The 27,419-nt window shown below is 39.0% G+C and overlaps 1 protein-coding gene across 1 annotated transcript in view; it reads left to right on the top strand.

Annotated features, from left to right (window-relative positions):
- The window catches only part of dlgap2a (discs, large (Drosophila) homolog-associated protein 2a), a 190,954-nt gene that overhangs the window by 4,413 nt on the left and 159,122 nt on the right, over positions 1-27,419 (top strand). Inside the window, exons 2-3 of the mRNA XM_042500654.1 lie at positions 7,233-7,287; positions 7,770-7,817. Of these exons, the coding sequence (XP_042356588.1) occupies positions 7,233-7,287; positions 7,770-7,817 (103 nt within the window). The remainder of the gene's footprint in view (positions 1-7,232; positions 7,288-7,769; positions 7,818-27,419) is intronic.

Genomic DNA, 27,419 nt, shown 5'->3' with positions numbered 1-27,419 from the left:
ACTTTAGGTAAGAGCTTTGACCTCTGTTTAGCCCTGCAAATATGTCCCTGCACTTTCCAGGTGCACCACTTTCCTCCATCCAAGAGCATCTTGAGGGGACGTCAGCTTCTCATTTCCTCTTTCATCTACAGGCCTACCCATGTCTCTGGTGGTGTATGCTTGAAATAAGTGATGTAAAGGTTGTTAATTAAGTTTGCTGCCTCCTTTTGTCCTACATGAGTATTAATCTAACTGAAAACTATAGGAGTCATATTGTATTTGCTTTGATTCAGCTGTTCGTCAAACTTGCAGGCCTGACTTGTTATTGACACAATGTTAGACAGGTGTCAATTTTCGAGGCCTTACGGTATTGCGCCATTGGACTGCATTATATTAAAAGTCGTTTCTAGTATTCTGTCCACTTCTGTGTGCCGAATCTCATTAGCTATTGCTTTGTTGAGTGGTTACAGTGCAAACCTTATCCTTTGCACTATCGGCACACCACTGCATTTGATATCTTGCCCGGTTAAGAAGGGGGCAGACAGTGCTTAAGGCAAACTGGAAGAGTTTTGAGATACATTGGAGTGACTCCACTTCCCGTCCATCCTCTTAGATCTCCATTAGCTCACCAAGAGTTGCACTCTAGCCCTCAGCAGCAGGCGCCAAGATATCCTATTATACACTGCCACTTGTGATAATTGCCTGTAGCCAGCAGTAATAGTGTGGGGACATAGGTAGTGAGCCTGTATGTCTGTGTGTGTTTGTGTGGCCACCGGGCTGCATGTAGACAGGTATTTGCTTTGTGAGCATCCTGAAACACTACTGGGACAAGAACGGTTCCTGTTGACCGCTCACTGCCATGATCAAACTAGGCTGTGTAGCCCCCAGCCTCAGATCATGTGCAGAGCTATTAAATAAACCTAGTGCAATGGAGCCTGACTTGTTTGGAGGCATTTTTGCCAATGTCTAGTACAGCTAAGTTGACAGGGTTCACTATGTGGTCACTACTGGGTGAAGAATAAGAACAAGAAGAAAGACTCGTTCACTTGAACTTCTTAATGTCGTAACTTTGCTTTTATGAGCACCAGCTTTTGCACAAGTTAAATCAGGGAGCCTATTTCTGATCCTCAGTCTCCAGTCTGATGAGGCAGGCTCCATCAAACAGTAGATAAACACAATATCCTAGACAAATGGACTTTCGGGGGGGGTGAAGTAATCAGTACTTTTGTATCTGGGGTCATTTTCAGAGAGCTGTGTCAGAGAGGAAGTTTCCTCATGGACTCAAATGGTGTGTGATTCACCGGAGTCGGCCCATTTGATTGTTCATTTCAGTTAATGAGCATGCATTTGGTTGTTTTTTTCTCTTCTTCTGCCTCTGCCGTCTTTGCATTTGTCTCTCTTGAGTGCTCTTATACTGTAAAGTATGTCTCTGTGAAAAGATCGACATAGCTCAGTGTCTGCTTTGTCCAAGACATGTAACTATATTTGAACCAACCATCAAAACATTTTGAAGAAAAAAAACATGCATACGCCTTGTTTTTCTGTTTATTCTCAGAAAAATAACCTTCTGAATAACTTAAATGGATGCAGTAGTGAATTTCCATGTGCCACTTGCTACTTTAGCCTGGAGGATCAGCAATTTCATATTTATTTGATGAGTCATTCTAAAAGTGGCTGAAGTTGATGCTATAGTGGATATATATGTGACGCCACACTGTAGTGAAGAATGACTAACTATATTACTGATTCTTGGAAAATACATTTGAAAATCTCAAAGTCCTGACTTTAATGGACCAACCTCCTAATGATATAATTTTTTTTCGTGAACAGCATACATAATGGGTGTCATCTGATGGAGGTGAAGTCTTGCAGAGGACTTCTCTTAATTCTAATCAAAATACTCATTTTTAAGTCATATTTTTTGTTTTGATTAAGATGGGCTACTGAATTGACCTGTTATTGTTGAGACACACCTGATAGTAATGTTACTAAATGAATTCATGTAAAAATAGAAATCTTACCAGTACTTACCTTTTTGGAAACCAGAAAGTGAGACAGGATTCATTGTGATCTAGCTTACTCATGTTATGTCCGATCAAGTTCTGTTTTTTTAGAATCTGACAAAGTTGACAAAGAGTTGACAAAAATATCTTTAAAGCACCAACATTTTAACAACAACAAAAAAAATGTATTACAGCAGTACATTTTTACCCAGATGTTATCAGTATGTACTGTTAATTTTAAATGTTGAAGGCTTTTACACATTTTTTTTTTATAGTTTAAAGCTATGAATTCTTGTCTAGGATAAGGATGTTTTCTTGCACACGGCTAGTCTAGAAGTTAAAAAACAGAAAGCAGATCAACATATTGTATAAATATTTTCATCACACACATATATCCTTTGAAATAAATTTTCACCCTAGAAACAAAATTAATGTGTTTATATGTTTTTTCCTGGTATGACATGGTTTGTCCAAGTGCTGCAGAATGGGTGATATTGAAATTGCATTGATAGCTTATGTCTAGCTTGGGAATTTAGGATTGTAATGAGAAATTCGGTTAAGCAAAATACATGTGTAAGATTTAAACAATTCTATAACCAGCAACTACTTTTTCATTGCCTGCTTGATGACCAAAATAGTGCATACCCATACACCATTAGAAATTTAACAGGGTAACAATATGAGTCACTGAAAACATCCACTTTAGCTGTGTTTTTTTACAATGTCTCCACTGAATCCTTTTTCTTACAGCCTTAGGCAGTAAGAGAATGGCAACAAGTCCTTTTGGAAGAGCCTGATGGTAAACTGCAACGTTACTAAATGGAGCCTTTTATTAACTCACTGACTCAATGTGGTTGGTAGAATCATTCATAAGATTGGGCCTCTAGTCCTAAGGGCACTGCTGTGGATTGTCTTTGAGGATCTTCTTTTCTCTTTTGATTAATTTCCTTTGACAACCACAAAAACTGCAAAACTGTAAAATTAAATGACTGATTTAATGGGAGATGAAAATTAATTAGGTTTTAATATAGTCAAGATTGTTTATTTCATACGTACAGCTGGTCTTTGTACAAAATCATGCTACCTATAAACTGCGATTTGAATGAAACCAGCTATTCAAATTTATGAATAAACTGAGAAAACTAATCTGTGCAAATACCCAAAACACCAAGCCAGATTCGCAAGTTTTTTTTGTATTTCGAATTGTCCCAGTTATGTGTCCATGGGATTGTCCTGGTTTGTCTTGTAAATCTGTCTTGTTAAAACATGGTGACATAAATCCTCTCTTGTGCTCATCCCTGGATAAGCTTAAAAAGACAAACAAATAGATGCCCAGCACATTTCCTCATGTGAAATTAGATGCCTTGCCTCCAGACTCCAATCCTTTTAAACCGTAAATGAGAGGCAAGTGACAGCTCTGAGTGTCTGAAACACTGAAGAGTGTCCCTGACAGTTCGTTTTCCACACTCCTCCAGTACAAGTCTCTGCCAGCCAGCCAGCTAGCCAGCATCAATTAGAACTGTATATCATGCAGCTGTTTGAGTCATACAAACCAATCATTGCCTCTCTCATCTCAGCAGAGATATTTGTACCAACCACATGTGATCTTTTTCACTTGTTTACTGAGTAGCATTTTGTTGCATATCTTGGAGGGCATGCAGGGAAGAGATACTTTCATGTTAAACAGGTGAAATAATGAGACGGAAGGATGTCCTTTAGTCCAACAAATTGTTTACATATTCAATCACTACAATAACCAATGCAGTATGTCTGTTTTGCCATCATCAGATATCAAATCTGCAGCTTTGTTCTCTCGTGTGGAGTGCACACATTAAAAACTATCTTTAAAATGATTTTAACATTGCCTTTTTATTCTGTGTGAAAGTATATTTGAATAAATTCTACAAAGACAATATAATTTGACAGGATACTTTTAGTAAGATTTTCTTCACAATCACAACTTAAATATTATATGTGATTACATATTGCTGTAGTTGAGGCTTGTAACTGTGTTAAGCTCACTAATTAAAATTATAGTGCCAGACCATGTTACCAATCCATGCTCTCATGTGAAAACCAATGATATCCAAAACATCAACTTTTTACCAGCTAAGAAAAACTGCCTTGTTTTTTTGTTGTTGAGTTTTTTTGCTTAAGACAGAAATATTTTCTGAAATTACAGTGTAACATTTACTGCTTAGGTGTATATATATATATACATATATATAATATAGAAAAATCAAATCCAAAATTAAAGATTAATTAAAAAAGATCTAATTGATGTACAGGCTCAGCCATTCTGTGCCATCAAGTAGAGCACAGGCTACAATTGTGTGCACTTTCTATCCTGGACTATCACTGTTGAGCTAAAGGGCTGGCTCAAATTCATAATTGAGTTCTCAGGTATCTGCCAATATGTTCAGTGTGTCTTTAGTACATATATTTCTCATAAAATCTTGTAAATCATAAAATAATGTTTAGTACATGACTTAAATCTTCAATTAATACAGTAGCGCACTAGCACATTGGTAACAACGGAAAGGGTCCTGTAGGTATTTAATTGGAGATACACTATATTTCATTTTAAGAGAGGATAAAAGTGGATTTGCTGGTCCAGCAAGACATTGGGCTTATGCAAGAGACACATACACAAACAGAGTTGTCACTTCTGTGTGATTTAAGAGAATTTGTATCACTTACATCAGGGTCTTCATGCAGGTCTCTGTCCAATGTTACCCTCTGATGCACCAACACAGTTACATACTGTAGGCTATAGTGTTCATTCTATCTCTGCTATTATCTCCCCCCTTTGACTGCCTCCCATATTACTCATATACCACTTTGCTTTAGAGAGAAGTTAAACCATTCCCTCCTTATCTCTGTGTCCCTTACAGTGCAGAGCTGCCTGACAGCTATTGATATTTATTAGATAACTGTTTAAGGTCTTCTTATACCACTAGTGATACTGCAAAACTTCTTTTCATCTGCTTATTTCCAAAAGCAGGATTCGAAGCTTAGCAGTGTGAAGTTTTTGGGGTTTTTTGCACTCATTGGTAATAACTTTGGGAATGAGTAACTCAAGAGGGTGTTGATTATATTAATGATCAAATCTTATGAATATGCACCCCCTCAGGAACAGGTGGTCTTAATTAAGCTTAAATAAGCGAGTTATGACGCTTTTCTATCAAGAAGAGTACAGGGACTCTGATTTGAGGCAGTTGTGTGAGCAGAAAAAGCAAGACAGTTTTATGATACAAAAATATTCTTGCTTTAAGCCAAATGACTCTAAGCAATCAAACAAATCTTCCATGGAGTAGCACCAGAACCCGTTGTTAGAGTTTTAAACAGAAGTCCTGAGTTTATACTTTAAACTAATTTGAAAAATCAAGCATAAATTGAGTTTACGAGATTTCAAGGACAAATGCACTTTATGAGAACAAACTATTATGAAGTGCTTATATTAATTCAGGATTACCACTCCTCTTCATATGCTACTAATAAAGTAGAAAGTGAGACTGGATGACAAGAGCCTGTGTATTTGAGGCCCTCCTCCTGTATGAATGATGTAGGTGGTTGATATCTCATTGAATATCCCCAAGAGACGAGCCATTAGAGTTCATTTCTGCTTTTTATTCCCCGTCTTTTCTCTCTTTTCAAGAGTACTTTTATATATGCCCCTCTCTTTAATTAACAGGGACACTTATCTGATCGGTCTTGTTCAGTCCCAGAGAGAAATAGAATAACTCTGAGAGACAGAGGAGACGGAGATAACCACAAAGTGCAAATGTAAAAAAATCTTAACACTATCATGAGGAAAAATGGAGCGGAAAGAAAGAAAAGGAAGGCTGCCTGTATTAGGAAAGTCATTTTGGACAATAATGAGCCTGTCAGTCAGAGACAAGGACAAAGAGGCATTGATAGCACCTGCTGAGCCACCTCCGCATCTCCTTCTTTGTTGTGGTTCCCTGGACTGTTTTCTAGTGGAAATTTCGCATATTTGTGCCTTGTGAACACCAATGATGGGATTCAGCATCACAGCTCAGCTCAATGAATCTGTCAGATCATACCAAAAATACAAAAGAAGAAAACTAGGGATGCATGATATGATTTTTTTTTTCAGCTGTTACAGATAAGTTATAATTAGAATCACCATTTTTGTATTTTAACAATAAGTCTATAACCTGTAGTTAAAGCACACCTGAGAGTAAAAAAAGAAAAGAAAATATGATTATATTAAATATATGATTTAATATTCCATAGCCTTGACCTAACCAGATCTAACTGACATTGTTGTTAACACAACAAAAAAACAGTTAACAGTTCTGACACTGACACTCAGATGTTCATTTTATTTCTTTTTTGGGAAAATAAATCAACAAATGTCCCAATCATGCTTTGCTTTTTATTGAGCAAAGCATTTTTATTTTTCCTTTCACCTCATGATGGCAGGCCTATCACACGGTTTGTAGACATGTACTAAGGAGGAACCTCTAGGTAGAACTTATGTGTTTTCATGAATAGACAATAAACAAGCAAACGAACAGTAACCTTACAGCAGAGATTTCCTGCAGAAGACGGGTGATGGTAGCAAAAAAATAAGCAGCTAAGATACAACTTTAGATCGATTACATTTTTAGAGAACTCCTCACAGAGTAGACTGTAAGCATGTATTATTGATTAGCATGACCCCCCAGGCTTGTGAGTAGTGCAATAATTGGCTGTTGTATTTGCTGCTACAACTTCCTGGCATAGCAGAGCTGCTGACGGAGCAGAGAAAGCTTCTAAAATTGGCCCGTTGACGTGACCACCCCAGATTGACTGATAACATTGCCAACCTTTCTCCCCAACTCAATCGAGCGATGTTTTATCTCTGTGGTGTTCTGACAGCATATCATATTTTCCTTCACACACCATTTAACCCACCTTTGACTGTTTGTAGTTTGAATCGGAGATACACAGCTGAAAATGAACCTCCGGCACACACATCCACACCGGGACCGTCATTTAGTGCTTCGCTGCTCAGATCGCGGCGCTGAAGAAAGGTCTCAGATAAATATGGGAGCAGCTCCTTTTGATGCAAATGGTGTGAGAAATGGTTGTCTCTCGCTACTCTGTAATTGTGGTCGCAGCATGGCTCAGTGCTTTTCCTCTGAGCCCCACCTTGTTTATCTGCTTTTGAGCTGCTGTGATATTAACATCTTTCCTTCTCTTTCTCCCTCCCTCTCCCCCTTCCGTGTTGTCTCTTGGAAGGTGCTGCCAGGCATACTGAAGAAGCATTGCTGTATCTTACCAGACAGGAACACAGGTAAGGACCAAACAGATGTCCCCTCTCCAGTAAACACACCAGTCACACACGATGCAGAGGCAGACAGAGAGAGCCAGTCAGTGGGAGTAATGAGTGGGTGGCGATGCTGGGGGGATGGATGCTCAGTGGGTGGGTTACATTTGTCTGTCTACCTGTTTTTGTGTTTGCACTGTACATCTGTGGGCTCAAATCTTGTCTGCTGGCTATTTGCACTCCTACTGACTGATGATCTTTTAGATATGTAGTGAAACAACCCTTTTCCTACAATTTGGCCACAAACTGATACCTTTATCATTGCGAGTGTTACCTATCAGTTGTTTTATTGCTGCTACACAATGTCTCCGCCAGCAAAATTGATAAAAAGGATCATATGAGGTTCTCTGTATGGCCTGATCTTCTCCACCCACATGTTAGAGGGAGGGGGAATTTTTTTGGTTTGCTGCGAACTTGTGATGATGACAGGCTTCTTCACATCATTGCAGGTGTGAAGAGGTTGCTGATGAAATTGAAGAGCAGGGAGATATACTCAGGTACCTGGCCGCAGTTCACACAGTAATCTTCTACTACTACTCTCTGTGCGTTTAATTGGGGCGACCTAACCTCTCGAACTGCAATGAGACTGCATGCACATGGGCTTCCATGCCATCCATCCCACTAACAAACCCTCACTAACGCTGCTCCGACGTGCGTCAGCCACGCAGCAATTCGTTCATTTGTCAGACTCATGGCTATTTTGTCATCTTAGTAATAACTGCCTTCTTCGGTGAACTTGCTCCTCTTTTTTGCCCTTTGTTCTGCAAACAGTGCAAGACTGATGTCTACCTTTGAATGCTGTGTTTCTTAGACGCATGATTAGAAAGCTAAATGCACACCCTACCCAGCTGTGAGACACATGCTGACGAGTAAGAGCAAGGGCGCAGCAACCTTGGCGATGAAGAGAGACTTGGAAACTTGGAACTAAGAGTTCTAACTGATAACTGTGAAGTATCTCGCAGCGTGAAATTAATGTTTGATGGGGCATACAAGCAAGATCATCTGCACTTAAGCAGATAAGGAACTTGACAATCTGGTAAATCAGCAGTTTTACTGTTATTTTGAATTGATAAAAGTTCTGTAAACCAGACCTTGGCCAAATTTTAATCCAATCCACTCTATTCATTGCTCTATTTACAATCCTCTTCTTGTGCCACGCAAGTTTAATTAATAACAGAAAAGTGCGTGAAGAGATTTACGAATGTTAAGCTTTTGTGGAATATTTTACATGAGTTCTAAGAAGGATGAGCTGTTGTGTTTGTTTGAAGTGGCTGGCAATCAGTGCATGAATATGGAGGACCCTAGGGTGCACCTCTCAACTGGTCTTAGAACAAGGTGTTCTGACAGAGTGGACACTTATTAAAATAACCTTATAATAACCTCATGAATATAGATGTGTGAAGCTCTGAAACTTTTCCAGGGATATTTTAGCAGTATGTGATGGAGAGCTTGTTGCTGTCGTAGCTCAATATGTGTGGGCCTCTGTGTGTGTGTGTTTGTGTGTGTATATATACATTAGTATATAGGCTACATAGTATGAATTTTAATCTTGACTTGACAGCAACATCAGCTTGACTGCACTCGCTCACAAATTCCATTTCTTTTTACAAAACGTTGCTCCTCCCTGAAAATGTCCTTATTCTGATAGATTGCCCTGTCAGGAAGACACAGTACGTGGCACTTCTCTTGAATACTCAGCAGTGGCGCATCAACAAACCTTAAACTACTTCCGCCAAAGTTCATAGATCATCATTCAGCCAACGGTTCCAGCTCAAACACAAGTCCAAGCTTTTGCTGAGCAACTTGACACACAATTGCACAGTTGTGAACAACCTCGGTGCCCTCGGTAGTTTCTGTATTTATAACATCTACCTTGGCATCCTGTTTCCGTGGCAACACAGCTTGCGGTGTCTGTAGATGCAAAGACTGCATTGTGTCCATTTTCAATAAGCATTAATTCCCTCTACTGATTTGATGATGTAGAGATGCTGTATTTGCATATGCTAAACAGAAGGAATAAATTAACACTGGCATTGGATGAGGATGCTCATTAGTGAGTACAGTAGTGTTGAGTCAGTCCTGGGTATGCCTAAGGAAAGACATGAGTGGAAAAATTTAGTGCAGGGATTAAGGAAGGAGGGGGGTAGAGTGAAGGAGGTGGAATATCTGGAAAATGACAAAGAGAAAGTAAGATTAGAAGAGACTTTGAAAGTAATGGCCATGAAAAAGATTGGTATCTCCTGCTGGTGAATATGATTAAGTAGCTGCATTGTGTGCATGTGTGTGTCCATGATCTGTGGGCATGTGCTTGGCTCTACTGCACTCCATCGAGCGAAGGGCGCCCTCTCCTGGTCCACCGCTCACACAAATCCTTCTCTGCAGATACACTTCCTTCAGCTTCTCCCCACTTTTGTTCCTCAGATTCAAAATCTTAGTGCATAGAAACCGCAGGGATGAGGCTTATCATAATCTTACACTCTCTCTGTTATCAGTGTGTCCCTCTGCTTCTAATGTACTTCGTAAGCGGAACCCTTTGTGCTGACGAGCGCTCGGCATTTCTATGCCACAAAATCACAGACTATTCCTATTTATAGACATTAATTAACGTCTGAATATTTCACCATTCTGTTTCCATTTTTCATGTCCATGCTGAATTTCTGGCATCTTTTTATCATCTCCTCCATACCCTGCTCAGAGCCACTCCCCTGCTGTAGCAATTGGGGAAATTGTAGCTTGTAATTTTAATTCATGTCATTCACTGCAACCTAAAATCTGACGTTTCAAAGATTTGCATGCATTGATACTGAGAGCATTTTCACATCCACTGAAGTAGCAGCAGGGTAGATTTAAAGTTTAGATTCACAGTATTTCACATTGCTTTTGCCACACAATTACACCATGAATGCAAAAGGTGCTGTAAAGAGATATGCTGACTGTTGCATTCTGGGAAGCCCTTTCTATCATCCTTTGCAGTATCTGGACACTTCTGTTTTGCATTCATGGCCTTATATCCTCATCGATTTTTGTCTTCTCTCCTGAGTCTCACAACCCACCTCAACACATACCCACCCACACACCCACCCACACACACACACACACACACACAAATAAGTACACACAATGTTACCCATTGCCTTCATTTACAATTCCCATGTGTTCCCATGTGTTGTACTTTGTGAGCGTCTATCTTGCATTTTTCACTATTAAATTTAAAACTATGTGTAAAAGACATGCATGATTTGTAAAAGTCTAGTTGTTGTGCATGAGATTTGCTCTTGTTTTGTGTGTGGAAAACACATCATCACACCAGAAGTTGCTGTGATTATTTTCTTGTGACTGTAAAGTCTAAAATGTAGTGCTTGTAGTACAGTGTTCACGCAAAAACTGAATTCAGGCATGACAAAGTTACAACAACTATTGTCCTTATTAGGATTGCTTTCAATTTAAAAACAACCAGCAAAACCATTGACTGGTTTGTATTAAAAAAAAGTTAAGAAAAGAATTTAAATGATGGATAACACCAGTGAACTGTGGCATGACCATCCAAAATTTTACAATCAATACTGTTCATTTTTCATTCAGATTGAACAAATATAATGATACTTCAGGAGTGAGATGTTGTTAAAAAAAGGAGGTCTGATTTGGGATCATTTAGGGAAAACTTACAAAAGGTATAATGAAAATGTTTAAATGTACAAAAATGGTATTAAAGGGATAGTTGAGGGGTTTTTTGTTTGTTTTATTTCTCAGGTTTAATGACGCACTTATCCATAGTCAGTGTATAACCTACAGTCGATGTCAGTCGACATGCTCCTTATTTGGAGAAGCTAAGCGATGCTAGTTTAATGGAGACCTTGTAGAAGACCAAGTATGAAGTACTCTAAACTGATATTGACTTGTTTTAAATGGGCCTTTTTTTGGGTGGCTAAAATACTTTTTTCTTCTTGTTTCTTCCCCCTTGCCACAGCAGTACATTGCTTAGCTTCTGTGTTGGGCTGTCAGCACCCCTGCCTGCTTGTCCAAACTGGGGCCACGCTGACCTCCATGTACTGAAAGTAATACACTGACTATAGATAAGTACCTCATACATACATACATACATACATACATACATACATACATACATACATACATACATACAACACCGTTTCAAAAATCTGAACTATCCCTTTAAGATTAGCACTTCTCAGATTATCAGAGTGTTACATCATGTCATAATGGCATTTGGATATCATAAATGTCTTAAATCTTAAATAATACATTTGCTAAATATATTTTATTAATGTCAACAAACATATAATAAACATTTGGTCTTAGACTACAATGCAAACTGTCAAAATGTTCCATCTTAAAATGTTGCTTGTTAGCTCAAATGCTAGTACAGTAGTTTTTGCGTTACACTCACCGAAACCTTGTCTTTAATTAGCTAACTTACCACACATGCTGCTTATTTTGTGTCAACTTAAATTGGAGGGGTTTGTCTGAGGACATGTTGCCATGGAAACAAGTTGGCCGCAAGGACTCAGGGGATACGGAGGAGAAGTTAGTTAGAGAGCAAAAGAAGTTTCTATGAGATGAAAATCATTACAAAATGTTGGGGAATTGTGCTTTAAAGTCCTCTTAAGAAACTCATAACATTTTGGGTCTGAGAACTTTTTTAACTTAATCCGAAGAGCCCCCTGAATACTGCCAGTGTCCGCTGTCTGCAAACTTTTTGTTGTGTCCTCATCCAGAGACAGCTGAAGTCCCTGGACTACATCACTCTAATGGCTTTTCTCTTTACCTCACTTAGCCTCTGTCCAGAGTCACAGCACGTCCATCTTAATGCTTCACATGTCCTGCCCGAGCCCCCCCATCCCACTGTGAATCTGACTGACACAGGAGTGAATCAGCAGCTGCTCTATTAGCTTGAGTAATTAACGGGCGAGCTGTCGCTTTTCCTCTGTGTCCAGCCTGCTTTTGTGAATGCATTAACACACACATATTTTACATAGACACACACATTTATGAGCACACACATACTCAGTCAGAGCACAAATGCATGATGTGTCCTCCAGCAGACTTGATATCAATCTGTAGCAAAGCAAGACAACCAGGGAGAGCCTGTCTCCTTCTGATAGCTCTCAGAGGCCTTGATGCCTACTGTGTATGCTCTTCATACCCGCTCACCAAAAAAAGGGACACCCAGAGAGAAAGGGAGACGCTGTATCAGAAAGATACAACATGTGAATAAGATGCATGGGATTGCATGAGCAAAAGAGCAAAAAAACAGATGAGGGAATCTGCATGGTGACAGTGAAAAATGAGAGAACGATGAAGGAATGAGTGAGAGCTGACACAGTAAAGTTAGGGGAAAGAGCGACAGTGTGTGTATTCGTGTGTGTGTGCTAAAGGCCCTCAGGAGCTCTCCTCATGTCTGCTAAACTCTCAACAAATCCTGCACTATCTCTCCTCCTCAGCCTTCCCTACTTTCTACTGTTAGTCTGTACCCTTGACACCCCCACACTCCCCCCTCCTGCGCTCTCCTCCTCCGCATTCCCCCCAGCACCGCCAAGGCGTACCCACTGAACTGTTACAAGAGTTGGTAGCTCGGAAACACGGCCTCTTCCTCCAGGCCCCTGTCTCTGTGCAACTGCACTGCCGCGGCAACAAATTGATTGTAAATAAATATGACACAGAGGAAAAATGGATTAGAGGTAAACTCAGCGATACTTTTTGAACAGCTCCCATGTGGTTTCAGAGATCTTTAAAACATGACACACTGGTCAAGGTGCAGCTTAGATGAATATTCACGATACAGCGGCAGTAGACATTTAGAGAACACTGAATCAAAGTTGAGATGAGCAGTGGAACATGTCTCCGTGTCAGGATGCCAGTCATGGTTTGGCCTCTGGTTATTTGTATGTGTACTTTCACACATTTGATTGATTGATAGCTGATGGTGTTAGCTGGTGGTTGCTGGTTATTGTTGGTTTACATTGCTGCATCTTTGTAGGTTGGTGTGAGCTTTGTTGACCAAATATGTAATGACAATGACAATTTCAAATTATATTTTGCATTATATTCTGTCAAAAAAAGTTGTTTTGGTGCATATTGGACAACATATATGAGCATACGATATATCTGTGATATGCCAATATCAGCTAATTAAATCTTCCATCTTAATAAGCAGTCAGGCTCTAACTTTAGGTGAGGGTTAGAGCAAGTTGTCACTTGTCAGAGGACTCATGGATTTATGATGGCACACCCTGATATCCACTGCAGGGCCAAATCATCTGTCACCATTAATACCGCTATTCCACAGGAATGCTCACCAAACTGTATTGATGACTGTGAATCTTAGAGAAAACCCCCGTCTCTATGGTATCATCCAACAGTGTTGTACTCAAGGTGTGTGTTTGTGGGTGTGCTGCACACTTACCTGCCCATGAATGTATCCGTGAGTGTGTTTCATCTCTCTGTAGGGACTCCTGTCATTGAGCTACACAGTGTCTGACTGGAGGACAGCTGGTCTCTGTGGACTGTCTGTCTCAGCTTGTCCCTGACATAATGAGCGAGCTGGGAGTAAGCTTTGATTTAGCGCTGAGTCACATCGTTCCAAGCTGCTCATTAATGGATGAATGACAGTGGCAGGAAGTGAAAGAAATGGGAGGTGGTCTTGTTTTTGTTGCTATGTTGGCAAACCTTTAATTCCATTTAATTCTTTCTGTCTGCCTACTCTCTCCTCCTTGTCTTACCTCCTCAGCATACACACACATACACACACTTTATGATGGTGCACTCATCAGCAGACAATCAGTTCACAGCCTACACATCTCTACTTATGGCAGAGACAGTAGATGGTATATTTCATTCTAATGCTGAACACTTAATTTTGATGTAGTTTTAGTTGTTTGATGAGATTGGTTTTAGCCTGAGAAAAGAAGCTAAAATGTTGGTTAATAGTGATATTTCTTTAACATCTAGAGGAAGATTTAGATGTTTGACTGTCAACAGCAACCTGAACTTACTCATTCCTTCCAATAGCAGCACAAAAGATGGCCAACTGACAATAACCACAGTACTCAATAATGTTACATTAACCTAGATTCTTGTAAATGTTGGTGCGCTGTCTGCTTGTTATTGAAGTTTGTCCTATTTTCTACAACTCTCAGTACATAGTACATCAGTTAAGTCCATAAGTACATTTTTTTCCTAAGAACTTGTAACTTCATATGATATTACTCGCAGATACATAGCATTACTGAGTACAAATTGCTTATTAACTGCAGTGCAACAGGTCAAGAGGTTAATCAACATCTGAAAAGCAGATATTTTGCATAGCTGTTTAACTGTTGAGGACCTAGGTTATAGTGTGTGATTTTGCAGATGCATGCAGGTTATTTAACAAGACTTTGAATTAAAAAAGTAACTGTACACCCCCTGGAAATCTTATCTTTGCTGATCTCCAGCGGTCTAACTTTTTGCCGTGCTGCAGTGATGCACAGGTGTACTCCAGGACCCTGTGGCATCACTGTTTGGTATGGTTAGAGGTGCATCACAGCATTTCTGACCACACCCAACCACACCTATCAGTGACCCTGGGTGTAGTCAGTCTGAGGTTACCCTGCAATTCATTGCACTTGAGAAAAAAAAGACATGCAATGAAACAAACATTCAAGTTGGAGCTTAAAGTTGGAAAGTCCAAGCGACATCTCCATTCAGTCGATTTGTACTTTATAGAAGTCTTTGTGAACATGTTTATCTCCATCCACACAACACAAATACACACAACAAATTTATACTGTTGGCTGTGGTGGTTCACACTTGTACTTGGCACAATTTTGAGCTGTTGTACTTTATTTTAAATAGCAAAGATGAGCAAAACAGTTGTCTTATTTTATATGTAATTTCTCTTCGCTAATTGTGCTTTGTTCATTGATGTAGGTCCTCTGTAGGTGCCTGTTAAGCTCATAAACTTGCAAAACAAACCTCACCTTGCTGAAGGTGTTCAGTTTTTTCCCGAGTAGATGCACATTTAGATTGAGGGATGTTAATTTCAACTATGATTGATCGACTTTCAACTAGCAAAGGATTGCAGTGTTGAACAGACTTGAAACTTTGAACCAGGTAGGGCAGTAAAGCTGTGCTTTGTAGCCTGTTGTTAATTTGCTCTTCAAACAGTAATTATTTAATTTATCCATTTGTACATACATTTGTCCATTAGTATTGAGCATTTCCCTCCATTATTTGCAGCAACAGAATAACAGGAAAGGAATCTCAATAATAAAATAAAAGTAATAATCATAAAAGGAGGTTGAAACATTTAGATGATGGTGGAGCATATAGCAAGTTCCTTTTTTTTATTGTTTCATTTTGTTTTGTTTTTTGTCAAAATGAGAAATTAGTTGGAATCTTGTTTGCTAAGTTTGATCAATTGATGAGTGTCTATTTCTGAAATTGTATAGATTTGATCCAGGTAATTATTGGATCACACAGTCTACCTCAGTAGATATCAACTAATGTTTCTAAGGTTGAAAAAAACTTTGAGTCTCAACTAAGCAAACAAACTGCATCTGTTGAAGAAGATCTTGCAATGCCCTTGAAATACTCTAGAAAAGCTACTGAATGGACCTTGTGGTGAGACAGATTTGCAGCTGCTATTTCCAAGTTCAACATTGAACTTTTAAACTCAGTATAATTGTTTGTTTCAGCCTGATGTGGTTTCTTGTAGGTCATGAGCATGAAATGAGGAATCCATTTCCTCAAAACCTAGGAACCTTGTTGTTGTTGTCCCTGTTAAATATTTGGCCTTTGTTACTTTTTGGTCAAACTCTCTTTCAATTAACAGTAATGTTTACAAACCAAGAGAAGCCCCTGGAGGTTTTGCAGGAATGACATTATCTTTGTCTTTTATACCAGTCCAGCAGAAATCATATGAAAACTGATGTTCTGGCACACAACGTTAAATGCGTGTGTGTTCACCTATTCACCTTCCTCCTTTCATGTTGAAATGAACATATGCAAGTGACCATGCATGCACTGTACATGCAAGATCAGCAGTGAAAGAAAGAGGCAAACATTTTTTTCCCTTCAGAATGATGAGGGAGAAGCTGCAGCCTACTACCTGCATGTTATTTGCCTCCATAGGATAGCTTGATAAAATTGGGGTTGCAAGGTGACGGAGGATTGTAAAAGCTCATCTTAAATCTGTAGAGTGGTTGACCAGTGAGATCGACAAACAAAGTTGGGCAGTATTTGTGCTTGTGTGTGTGTGTGTGTGTGTGTGTGTGTGTGTGTGTGTGTGTGTGTGTGTGTGCATCTGCTATTATATCTGCGTGAAGGTGATAGTGAGAAGTAGCAAGCTGTCTGCTATGCTCTGATGCTCTCAAGTGTCAGACTTTGTGTTGAAACTCACTGCAGACTTTGTTTCACACTTTGTCTGTATATTGTGTCATCCAAAACTATTGTATGTGTCAGAAACGTTTTTTGTCAAAATGGCAAAGTTGGAGTCTTTGCTTTTAAGGAAAAATTACCTGTCATTGAGTCCTGGTCCTTACTTCACACACGCTGGCATGGGATTGCTGGGTTTGTTTGCTCGGCCTGTGTATATGCATGCGTGTGTGTATGAGACAGTTTGCTGTAGCTCATTATTGAGGTCTGTCTAGCAGCAGATAATGAGAACAGAGACTGTATCACCTCTATCTTTTTCAAGTACACCCCGCTGTCCTATCATCATGCAGCTGCATTGTCTCGTTAATATACCTCTCTGTGCCATGATCACTGCAGTTTTTTTCCACAGTTGACCAGGGGAATACAGTTGTGACTGTACTGATGTAGGTTAACATTTTGTCATCTTCAAGCACTGAGTGCATACCGAGACAAAGGCTCATATCCCTATTAATTTTATTTATGCATTTATGATATATTTTCACCATTTGTGGTAAAGGCTTGTGGAGAGTAAGAGATGCATAGATCATGGCTAGAATTGGCTGTTTTTCAGCTTGACATCACTGGTAACCGGTTTGTCAGTTTTGGATATAGCTGATCCTGTGTTGATAAAATTTACTTGAATGCGCTGTACAATGGTTTACATGGCAAACAGAAGCACAGAGGAGCTGCAACCCATTCTCAATAGTTGTAATTAATTCCCAAACATGCTGTGCATGGTTTGGGGTTACTGTGTTAGGCTGATTAGCAAAAGAGGGTAGCTCAGAAGTGTATCATAGTGAAGCTATTGCTAACGGTTTAATGGTTGGAAGAAGCAAAAACATTCTTAGTCCAGGTTTACCCTAGTCTGCTCAGCCAACATTAGTATGTGGGGTCCATGTTGGTAGTTAATGGACTAAAAAAGCAGGTCCTGTATGGGATTGTCCACGGGTTCCATTATAGCCCCATGCCAACTGCCCACATTAGCGGGTTTACCCAAGTTGGCCCTACATGGGTTATACTAGGGCTACCTGGGTACCAAGTGGGAATGGGCCCACAATGGGGACCTTATTTGGGGCCTACTTGGGTAACCCACCCATATGGGCAATTGGCTTGTGGCCATTATAGAACAGGTGACAATCTAATAGAGGACCTATTTTTCAGCCGTACACTACCCACATGGGCCCCATGTACATGGCTGGGTACCAGTTAGCCAATTAGTCAAGACAATGCACAGGCTTCCAGGAGAGTTGATAACAGGCTCAAAAGTTTCATATTGAAGAGCTCATGTAACTGAATATGAATCTTAAAAAGGATTAGAGCCGTATTCCAGGAGGTATAGTTAAATGAAAACAAAGCTGAGTGGTCTGATGTAGTTTGCTATCTGGTTAGCTTCCTTATCTAGGGTTCATTTGATGGATTGGGTAGGTTATTCCATGCCAGCAACATTTTTAAACACTGATGATTGACAGAAAAATAATATAGCAGTGTTATTTAAGGTGAAAGGAGCTGTAAATCAAGCATGATCTGATCACGCCCCCATTATTAGAAATGGTTTGAACAGCCAAATAAGCTTTTTTTCTAACTAGGTTTTGTAATTGTTATGAACATTTATTTTCACTCATTTTCGATGGATGCTTAATGAAACACTCAACTTTAATATCTCATACATTTTTACTTATCTAAGCCAGTGACATAAAGAAAGCTTTAAAATATGTTTGTCTATCGAAAAAATAAAAAGATAAAATTGGAATCAATCAAGAAAATTGCAATCGGTTCTTTTCTAGTTAACATTACAAACCAGAACTTAACTGTTTACTCCTCTTCTTCGCTTTTGTTCTCCTGTAGCCCATTTAGTTATTGTACCCAATGTTCTGAACATGTTTCTCCCACTGCAGCAATTACGCTAAAGTGACACCATTCATTTCAGCCCTCATTATTAGCACAGCAACTATGCTGAATAAATGGCACCCATTTGGCAGCCTGGAGCTCCACGACACCTGACAAGAAGATTCTAACCGAGCCTCACCTGTTTGTCTGAACAGGCTGAAGGCGGACTGTTGTATGTCTTTCTCCCTTTTATGCACTTTTTTATTTGTCTTGTCTCTTCACATTTATCACTGTGTGTCTCCCTTTGCTGACACATGCACGCACACACATTCAGATGTGTCATCACTGTGTAAGAATAAGTACTAAATGAAAAACCGACAGCGGCCAATCTCAGTACAAACATTTGTCTTACTGTTTGCACTGTCAGATGTTCAGGTACTCAGGAGGAGGTGATTACTCACACTATCACTTCTTACTGCGAAACGTTTTCTCTGCCTGTCAGCCAGCATCGTTGTCTTTTTAGTATTTACAAAAATGTAGGTTTTTTTTGTGCTGTTGCTGTGACAGATAACAGTAACCATGTCTGGTAACAAGATCAGTTTGTTTTCAGAGGAAGTGACATTATCTGTGGAGGGGTTGTAGCCGGCAGGCCAGCGACTGGCTGTCTGGAGGAGCTAGCTGTGATTTGATTAGCCAGGATCTCAGCCACAACAAATACAAAGCAGGAAGTCAAATACCAAGGACCTGCTTTGTTGTGACCCCTTCTCTGTTTACTAAAAATGTAAAAAATGTAGGGCTGCAACTAACAGTTATTTTCATTATTATATCAACCTGCCTGCTATTTTCTTGATTAACCTGTAGGTTGCCTGTAAAATGTCAGAAAATAAAGAAGTGCCCATCGCACTCTTCAAGAGCCCAATGTGACAGTTGCATATGATTTTGTCTAAACACACCGTCCAAAATGCAAAGATATATAGTTTACAATAATATAAAACAGAGAAAAAAAGTAGCAGATCTTCATATCCGAGAAGCTGCGGGAAGCAAATGTCTGGCTTTAAAGGCCACTCAAACAACTAATTGATTACAAAAATACTTGCCTATTTATGTTGATCAACTAATTCATTAATAAATTAATCCTTTCAACTCCAGAAAAATGTATTGTTATGGTGTAGATTAAAGATTAGATTTAGGAACCAATAAGTCATAGGAAATGTGATCTTAAGTCACTTTTTCCCCCCCAAATAAATGCATAGGTATATGCTGCTGCTATTTATGTATAGTATGTAAATGTATGTATTAGTGCTTGCAGGGTATTTTTACTACATGATTATCATGGCCAAAAGATTTCACAATGATGATATTATTGTGATATCTATAAAAGATTTTTGGGGAAAAAATGCTTTCTGTTAAATTCATCTTGAACTTTACAATGTTATTTGTGCATTTTATTTAACAAACATATAAAAAGAGCAATTCCTCTTAATGGATAAGGAAAAGGCAACCATGATGGTGTTTGGGAAGGAATGCTTGCGAGAATTACAAAGCGAGAACATAAAGGAATTGAAAAAAGATTTAAGAAACACTGGAAGTAATTAAACAATATTAGAATGTTTAAATATCATAGTTCTTGCCAGTGCTTGTATATTGTGACATCCATACATTACAAAAGGCATAGTACTCTTGGCGTGCATGTTACGTACATTAAGAAAAATTACATATTAATAAGTTAATAAATTAATAAATTAGATTAGTTTTAATTTTTAAGGTCCTCAGTGGTTATGTTAATATCTTGTTAGTTAGTGGATTTTGGCATAAGTCAGTGTCCAACCACTCAAAAGCAACCCAAAAATTTGCTTATCTGCAGAAATCTTTACATTAAATATTTTTTAACCATTAATAAGTTCATTTACAACTTAAACCCTTTAGAAAGGATGCTTCATTAGAAAGCGGTAGCCAAAAACAACATTGCTAATACTTTTTATTTTCTTCCTCTTTTTTTCTTTTAAGAAACAAATTCTACAATGTTAGAGTGGGATTTCCTGCTTTTTGTAAATGCATATCAAGAAGGCCACAAAAACCCTTAACTTGCCCTCACATCAAAATGCCAGCGCAAACTCACTCGGAAACACTCATGTTTAAAATATTTGGACTAGAAGAAGTTTGCTTTGTTTATCTTTCCACTCACTGCACCCATGTCAGCAAGTAAAATCAAGTGCTGCTGCTTTCAGAAGACTTTGTATTGGAGAGAGCATTTGTTGATGTATTCACTTGATTGAGCAATGTGTCTAACTGCTGTGGTTTGTGTTGGATCTTTGGGGAGCTGAGGTGACTGTTTGTGGACGTACATATTGAATGTGTGTTTTGTATCACTGCCTCAATTTAGTTCTGTAATCAGGCTCAATCCTGTGGGTACAACTTGTTTATTTTCAGATTGATGCACCGCATTGCTTTATTCACAGGGTAAATACTCTGCAGTGTTTGTCACTGATGCCTGTCAAAAAACATTGCTATTATAGTTGATTAAAAAAAAACTTTTTCTTGTTTAACTTCTATCTGTCATTGACCTTTCAGACTTGTTTGCACCATATTCTGCTCTTTATACCGCCATCTGTGCTTGCCACTCTCCATTGCTTATTTTGCCTTCCTGATCCATCTGACCATAAGGTTTTCTTTGGGTTTGTGCATCAAGGCGCTCATCTCCACCAGGCAGCCGGACCACACGCTCGTACAACCCTCACGTCCAGCCGAACACCATTTGTTGAATATAATTGAATGTGTTGCCCAGAGGGGCCGGCAGATCAAGGCCATTTCTCTACTGCTCATCCCTCAAAAATAGTAATCACAAAACCAGCATGGAAATCGTCCCTCATACTGTTTGTTAACATCCCTTTGGCCGATGGTGATAGTTCACTAATAAGAAACATTCATGGGCAGATATTTTGCCGCCCTCTTCCTTTCAAGGACACAGTAAGTGAGATATCAGCTGTAGCTCTCTTTGAAGTTATGAATGACTCAGGTTTTTATTGTACTGAGTGGATGTCAAAGAATTTCTCACATTGCTCTTGATGTGTCATCAGTTAGTTCTCTTTGTCAGGGGGAATCGCTATTTCTGGAGTTGTTTATTCCTTCTGTTTTCTCTTTTTTCTAAACATTGGCGCATGAAAATTGGCATTTTTGCTTCTTTTGTGAATCTCCTGCAAATCCCTTTATCAAGGTTGCAGGTGGAGTGGGTTGTCAGTAGCTTTGTTTATTTGAGGAGATTAGAAATTAAATGATGAATTAAAATCCTCTTACATGACAAAAGGCTGACTCCAAGTGATGAACATACACCAGTAGAGGAAAAGACAAGTGTGAAGTTTTCTGTGTATTTATTTTTTAATACAAATGGTTGCTGGATATTCAGCTAGTTCTAATACTTCGGCTGTAGAATTAAGCAAAGTAGGGAGTTATCCGCTATAGTCAGTCTCATTGCCTCTATTGTGATGTCCTCTCTGCCCGTTTGTGCCTCTTACAGTCAAAGTCAGACCTCCAACTGGGCAGAAGATAAAAGACGACCAGTGTCAACCTCTCGGCACAGCCCATCAGCATGATTCACTGCTCAGGGTTAAAGTTTAGTGAGTGTTACAGGAATTTAAGAGAGGCACAAGAGAGACAGAAGTAACTGAAGGACTAAAATGAGCTAAACTCCATGCAAAAATAATCTCATGGCAAACCCTAATTTAATAATTAAACCCAGTCATCAATTCTTTAATATGTAAAGACACAGAAGTCCTGTGTTTTCTGTTTTTGATCTTTTTTAGGCACTGTCTTAAAAGCTTGGACATGCTTATTCAGTCGTGAAAAATGTTCAAAAAGAGCTTTGGTTTTACGACAAGCAGCGGCAGCATTATTCTGTGAAGCTAAGAAAGCTGCGCTGACACTCTCCATTGATGTTCTGTAATCTCGTCTGAACGCAGGAGATTAGAGAACTGAATTTGACTTGAAGAGGTAGAATTAATCAAAAAGTCCTGAAGACAATGAAATGAGAATCGTAATATTTCCACGGTGAGAGACAAGCAATCGTTTAAAAGGGTCAGATTGGATTTAAAAGGAATGGTTTGGCATTTTAGGTAATACTCTTATTTAGTGAGTTAACTTTTTTATTGAACAAATGTGGAGTTGTGACTTCACCGTGCAGTTGCTGGACATGAAGTAGAGACCCCTGGAAGTCATTGTGCCAATCCAAGATATATGTTAGGTTTCCATTCAAATGAAGCGCAAAATTTGACCAAATTTTCAGAAACTCTGCCAAAGAAATCCATCCATTACTGTTATGTAAATATTGGGAGTTGGTTCATAGAGACAAGTAGGTAGTGCTTTTTGTCCAGTCAGAGGCCATTATACCTCTGCACACTAAGAGAGCACATATAGGGAAAACAATGTATGTATAACAACTATTATTGCAGCTATGTGCTCTCGGAATATTCCTGGTTACAACCTTGTATGCAGACATAAGCGTTTTAAAAGTCATCCAAGACGACAGAGAGCTTGCGTGCCCTATGCATATTACAAATAGATATCATTGTTTATTGGCTAATTCTGAGCCCAGTGCAATTTGTTGCATTTAACTTAATCATACAACAACTTTGACACCCCCTCCAAGCTTAAAAACATTTTGCAATATTTCAAGGTTCCACTCTTTTTTACTTTTTTTTTTGTGTATTTTGAAAATACCCATAAAATGTTTCATAACATTTTTCTGTTTGTCTACAGACTAAACAAACAAGATATAATATGTTAATTCAGGCCATCCACCCCCAAAAAATGGCCAAATAGGTCATCTGTGCAAGCAGCTGTAGTAATTAGGATGGGAGCAAAGGGGGAAGTCAGGTGACAAAGTCCTTGCAACAAGAAGACAGGAATGGCTAGATATATCAAACAAACACAGGGCTTTCCCAAGGAGACCAGTGTTTGTGTCCAGTGTGAAAGCAAAAATCAGCATTGACTTATTTTTATTTATGTGTGTAAGTTAACGTATGTTACGCGCCTGATTTATGTCACAGATGTAATGTACTTAACATGTTTAAATTCTGTCGTTGAGCAATGAGGATGTGTTGTGTTAATTTAGTTAGATTTTTTAACTTTGACAAAGATATTGTTTCCTGCTGTTTTCGGTCTTTATACTACCAGCTAATAGTCTCATGGCTCTAACTTTATACTCAATGGACAGATAGATTGATATAGATGCCATCATCTAACTCTCGCCACAAAAGAAAATCAGCAAAAAAATCAAACTATTTTCCAAAAAATCAAACTATTCCTTTCAAATTATTACCCATATAGCCTTTGCAAGAGTATACAGTCAGTGGCAACTTCAGTATATCAATCAAAACCCTGCAGTACTACTGATGAGAAGCATGTCATGAAGCTATTTCAAACAAAGTAAAAGTATTAGAGGAAAAGTGATGCAAATTTCCCAGTAAAAACTTGTTCCTGTGGATGACAGCCACATCACAGCATAGACTAGAGATTTCGGACCTCATTATTTAAAAGGTGAAATGAAACATTATCTCTCATCCAACATTCAAAAGATTAATATTTTTACAATCTAAAGGATTATTATTTATTATCTTTTTATGGTGCTGTTAAAGACAAAGAGATGACTGACACCAATTGCTCTGTTCTCAGTAGTTCAGAGGCCACATTGGACTTAATAAAATTGCATGCGATAGTAAAGCTCCTGGGGTATGAGCTTATTCATTTATTGATGCATTGGGCATGATTATTGGGAGAATATTGTAGAGCAGCTACTTCAATTCCTTCCTGCTGAGATACGACAGATGTTTGACAACAGGCCTTCAGTCCCTTCAGTTGTGAGACTAACTGTGAGGGAACCCTGCTGGGACAAGTGGATGAACAAACAAAACATCCACTGATATTATGTGTTCTTGATATCATGACGACCCAGGAAAGTGAGACAGGCATGCAGTGTAAGAAGAAGCAGGAGGCTTTTGTTTGTTTGTCATACTTGAATCGGATGTTCTGCATAACTCCTGACAAGAATAACACCTGGAAATGTGGGAGAAAGGACGAGAATCCTGATCACTTGGAAAGTCATGTTATGTGTTATATAACTCTCAGTCAAGGGTGGAATTACCAAGAAGCTCTGCAGTTAGCTTGATAAACTAAAAATCTGCATAGGCTCCCCAGGGGATGACTAACTTTACTGACTTTGTTTATCCTCTGACTGTACATCAGCTAGCTCCACCATGAGGTTAACATCTGTGGTTCAGACATATCTTGACAACTACTGGATTCATTGTCACATTTTCAAGGTATTCAAGGTCAATTCTCATGACTTTGGTAATCTCCTGACTTTTCCTCTAGTGCCACTTTTTGTTTATTTTGTGAAGAATCTCTGCATCTACTGCATGAATTGGCATAAAATTCTATACAAATATTCATGGTTTGCAGATAATGTATTGTAGCGACTGCGATGATCCCCTGACTTTTTCTTCAACATAATTAAGGTTTTGACACTTGAGGTTTTTTTTAGTGAAATGTCTCTACAGCTAGTCAGTCATGGTCCTTGAGGTATGACTTGTCATAACTTTTATCCCCTGACGTGAACATGCTAAACAAAGATGATGTGCATTGGAAACATCAGAGGTGGGACCAAATCATTGTTTTGCAAGTCCAAAGTACACTATATGGACAAAAGTTTTGGGCCACACCTCTTAATCATTGAATTCAGGTTTTGGGACTTGTCTGTTTGACACAGGCAAGTCCCAAGTCAAGTCCTAAATAATGCTTGTCAAGTCGCAAATCATAAACATTGAGTTTTGCGTACTGAACATGTCATAATGCATTCTTCTCCAAATGTAAAACAATTTTAACAACAGAGTAATGGGTGATTTTAGGATTGCTGTTTAAACAAAATTAACTTTGCTTTGGCTTGCTAACTATGTTAATAATAGTGTCTTATTTATTTATTTATTTATTTATTTATTTACCGTTCTTTATGCAACTTAAAATGTATTGTAAACTTGGAAGTTGTTGCATCTCCGTCCCTAATTTTCAACATGCAAATTTTCAATACTGCAATTATTATTTTTTGACGACCACAAAGTTTTTGAATGTAAATGAAATTATCTTTGGGATCGTTTTTTCCTACTGGTGCTCAGTGACCTTACCTTAGCTTTTCATGGTTCTCTCCAACAGCTTGATAGGATTGTGTCGCGTTGGTTCAAAACAAAGTGGATCTGGGATATTAAGTGTCTGCTTCCTTGAAATGAATAGTTTTAATGTTAGTTACATTCAGGAAATGAGTTGATCAGTGGGACACTTTTTAAATAACATACTTTTTAATCTTTGGGCTTGATGGGAGGTTTTAAGTGTTTTTTGCAAGTCAGGGTTTTTTATATGTCAAGCCTAAAATTCTAAAATTTGTGACTCAAGTCTGACTCAAGTACAAGTCATGTGACTGAAGTCCACACCTCTGGTAAACATTGTGTATTCTAAACATCAGGAAGCTACTATTGTTATTATGAGCATGTTAGCATGCTGATGTCAGCATTTAGCTCAAATCACCACTGTATACAGCCTCACAGGACTGCTAGCATGGCTATGATCTTGCTATTACTTAAACTACAAGTTGTCCTAAAGTGCTGTAACAATAGTTAACAAAACTTTATATAAAGTACTTTCTTTCAAGATGATATGATGCTCACAGGTCAAATTCTGGTGCTTCATAATGAGCTGAAAGGAACTCAGTGTTAGATGCATGTGTTTTTGAACCATTCATCAAGATGAGCACATTATGATTGCCTCGTGAGGACCAGAAATGTAAAGCCGCCTGGGTACAAATCACGCAGGCCTGAATGCAGAAACAAATATTGGTTTTCCTGGTCGAGCAGAGCTTGTGAAAGCAGCACTTCTCCTAAAGCAATAAAGGCCAGACAGTCATGAAGACAGATGGAGGTTATCTTGCCCATCTAGCATGTCCAACGGCGTAGTCCCAGATAAGGCCCTGCTGGGGACCACCACAGGGGGAAACGCACACAGGGCTCTCATTAAGACAGCAGTAATAGCGCTTCACCATCACACACCTGCCTCAGCAAAATGTGGTGTGGATTTGAGAGAGAGACACACACAGTCCATTAGTGTTGATCCACGGCTTTTGTTTGCTGCTGCGCTGCATCATAGCTAATCAGTGTATTACACGCAGTGGCTACATACACAGCCATATGTTTAAGATTATCGACAGATGAAGCTCATAGATCAGTATGCCACTTTGTAACCAAGTGGCGTGGTGACATCTTGAGGAAGCATCTGCGTAAAGGATGCTAATAACACTTCCCCGTTAATGGTAGCAGGTAAATGGCTCATGCATCATATCGTATATGCAAAGTCGGCCGTGTTTAGCGCCGGCAGGTATTAAATCCAACTTGGGGGGGATTGATGGCTCTCTGTTTGGATGGCGTAGACAGCAGACAGCCTGGCATATGGTTGTCATCATAATCAAAAGCTGAGGTGTGAGAGATGTAGGTGAATTGAGGATGAATGCAGATACAGATTACACGCTGAGCATTCACTTAGCATTCTCATGCACTCTCTGCAGCTCACTGTGTCACAAAATAATCACCTATAGCTGGTGTAGAGCTACTTTAAAAAATTAGGTTTTGCACTTGTTTTTTTTTTTGACAAATATTCCTTTTCTGCAGTCCGTGCATTACCCTCCACTCATGAAGCTGCATCTACATCTATTCAATTTTCTGCACCACCAACCCATACATCATTACACTATTACAAGTTGAACTCAGGCCCACTTTCATCGGAGGGCGACATCTTATCAAAGCCTCTATTTTCAGTTCTACGTGAGG

Source organism: Plectropomus leopardus, chromosome 14 (genome assembly GCF_008729295.1).
Source record: "Plectropomus leopardus isolate mb chromosome 14, YSFRI_Pleo_2.0, whole genome shotgun sequence".
NCBI lineage: Eukaryota > Metazoa > Chordata > Actinopteri > Perciformes > Serranidae > Plectropomus > Plectropomus leopardus.
The sequence above is the reverse complement of the archived record's forward strand: the minus strand, read 5'-3'. Positions and strand labels throughout refer to the sequence as shown.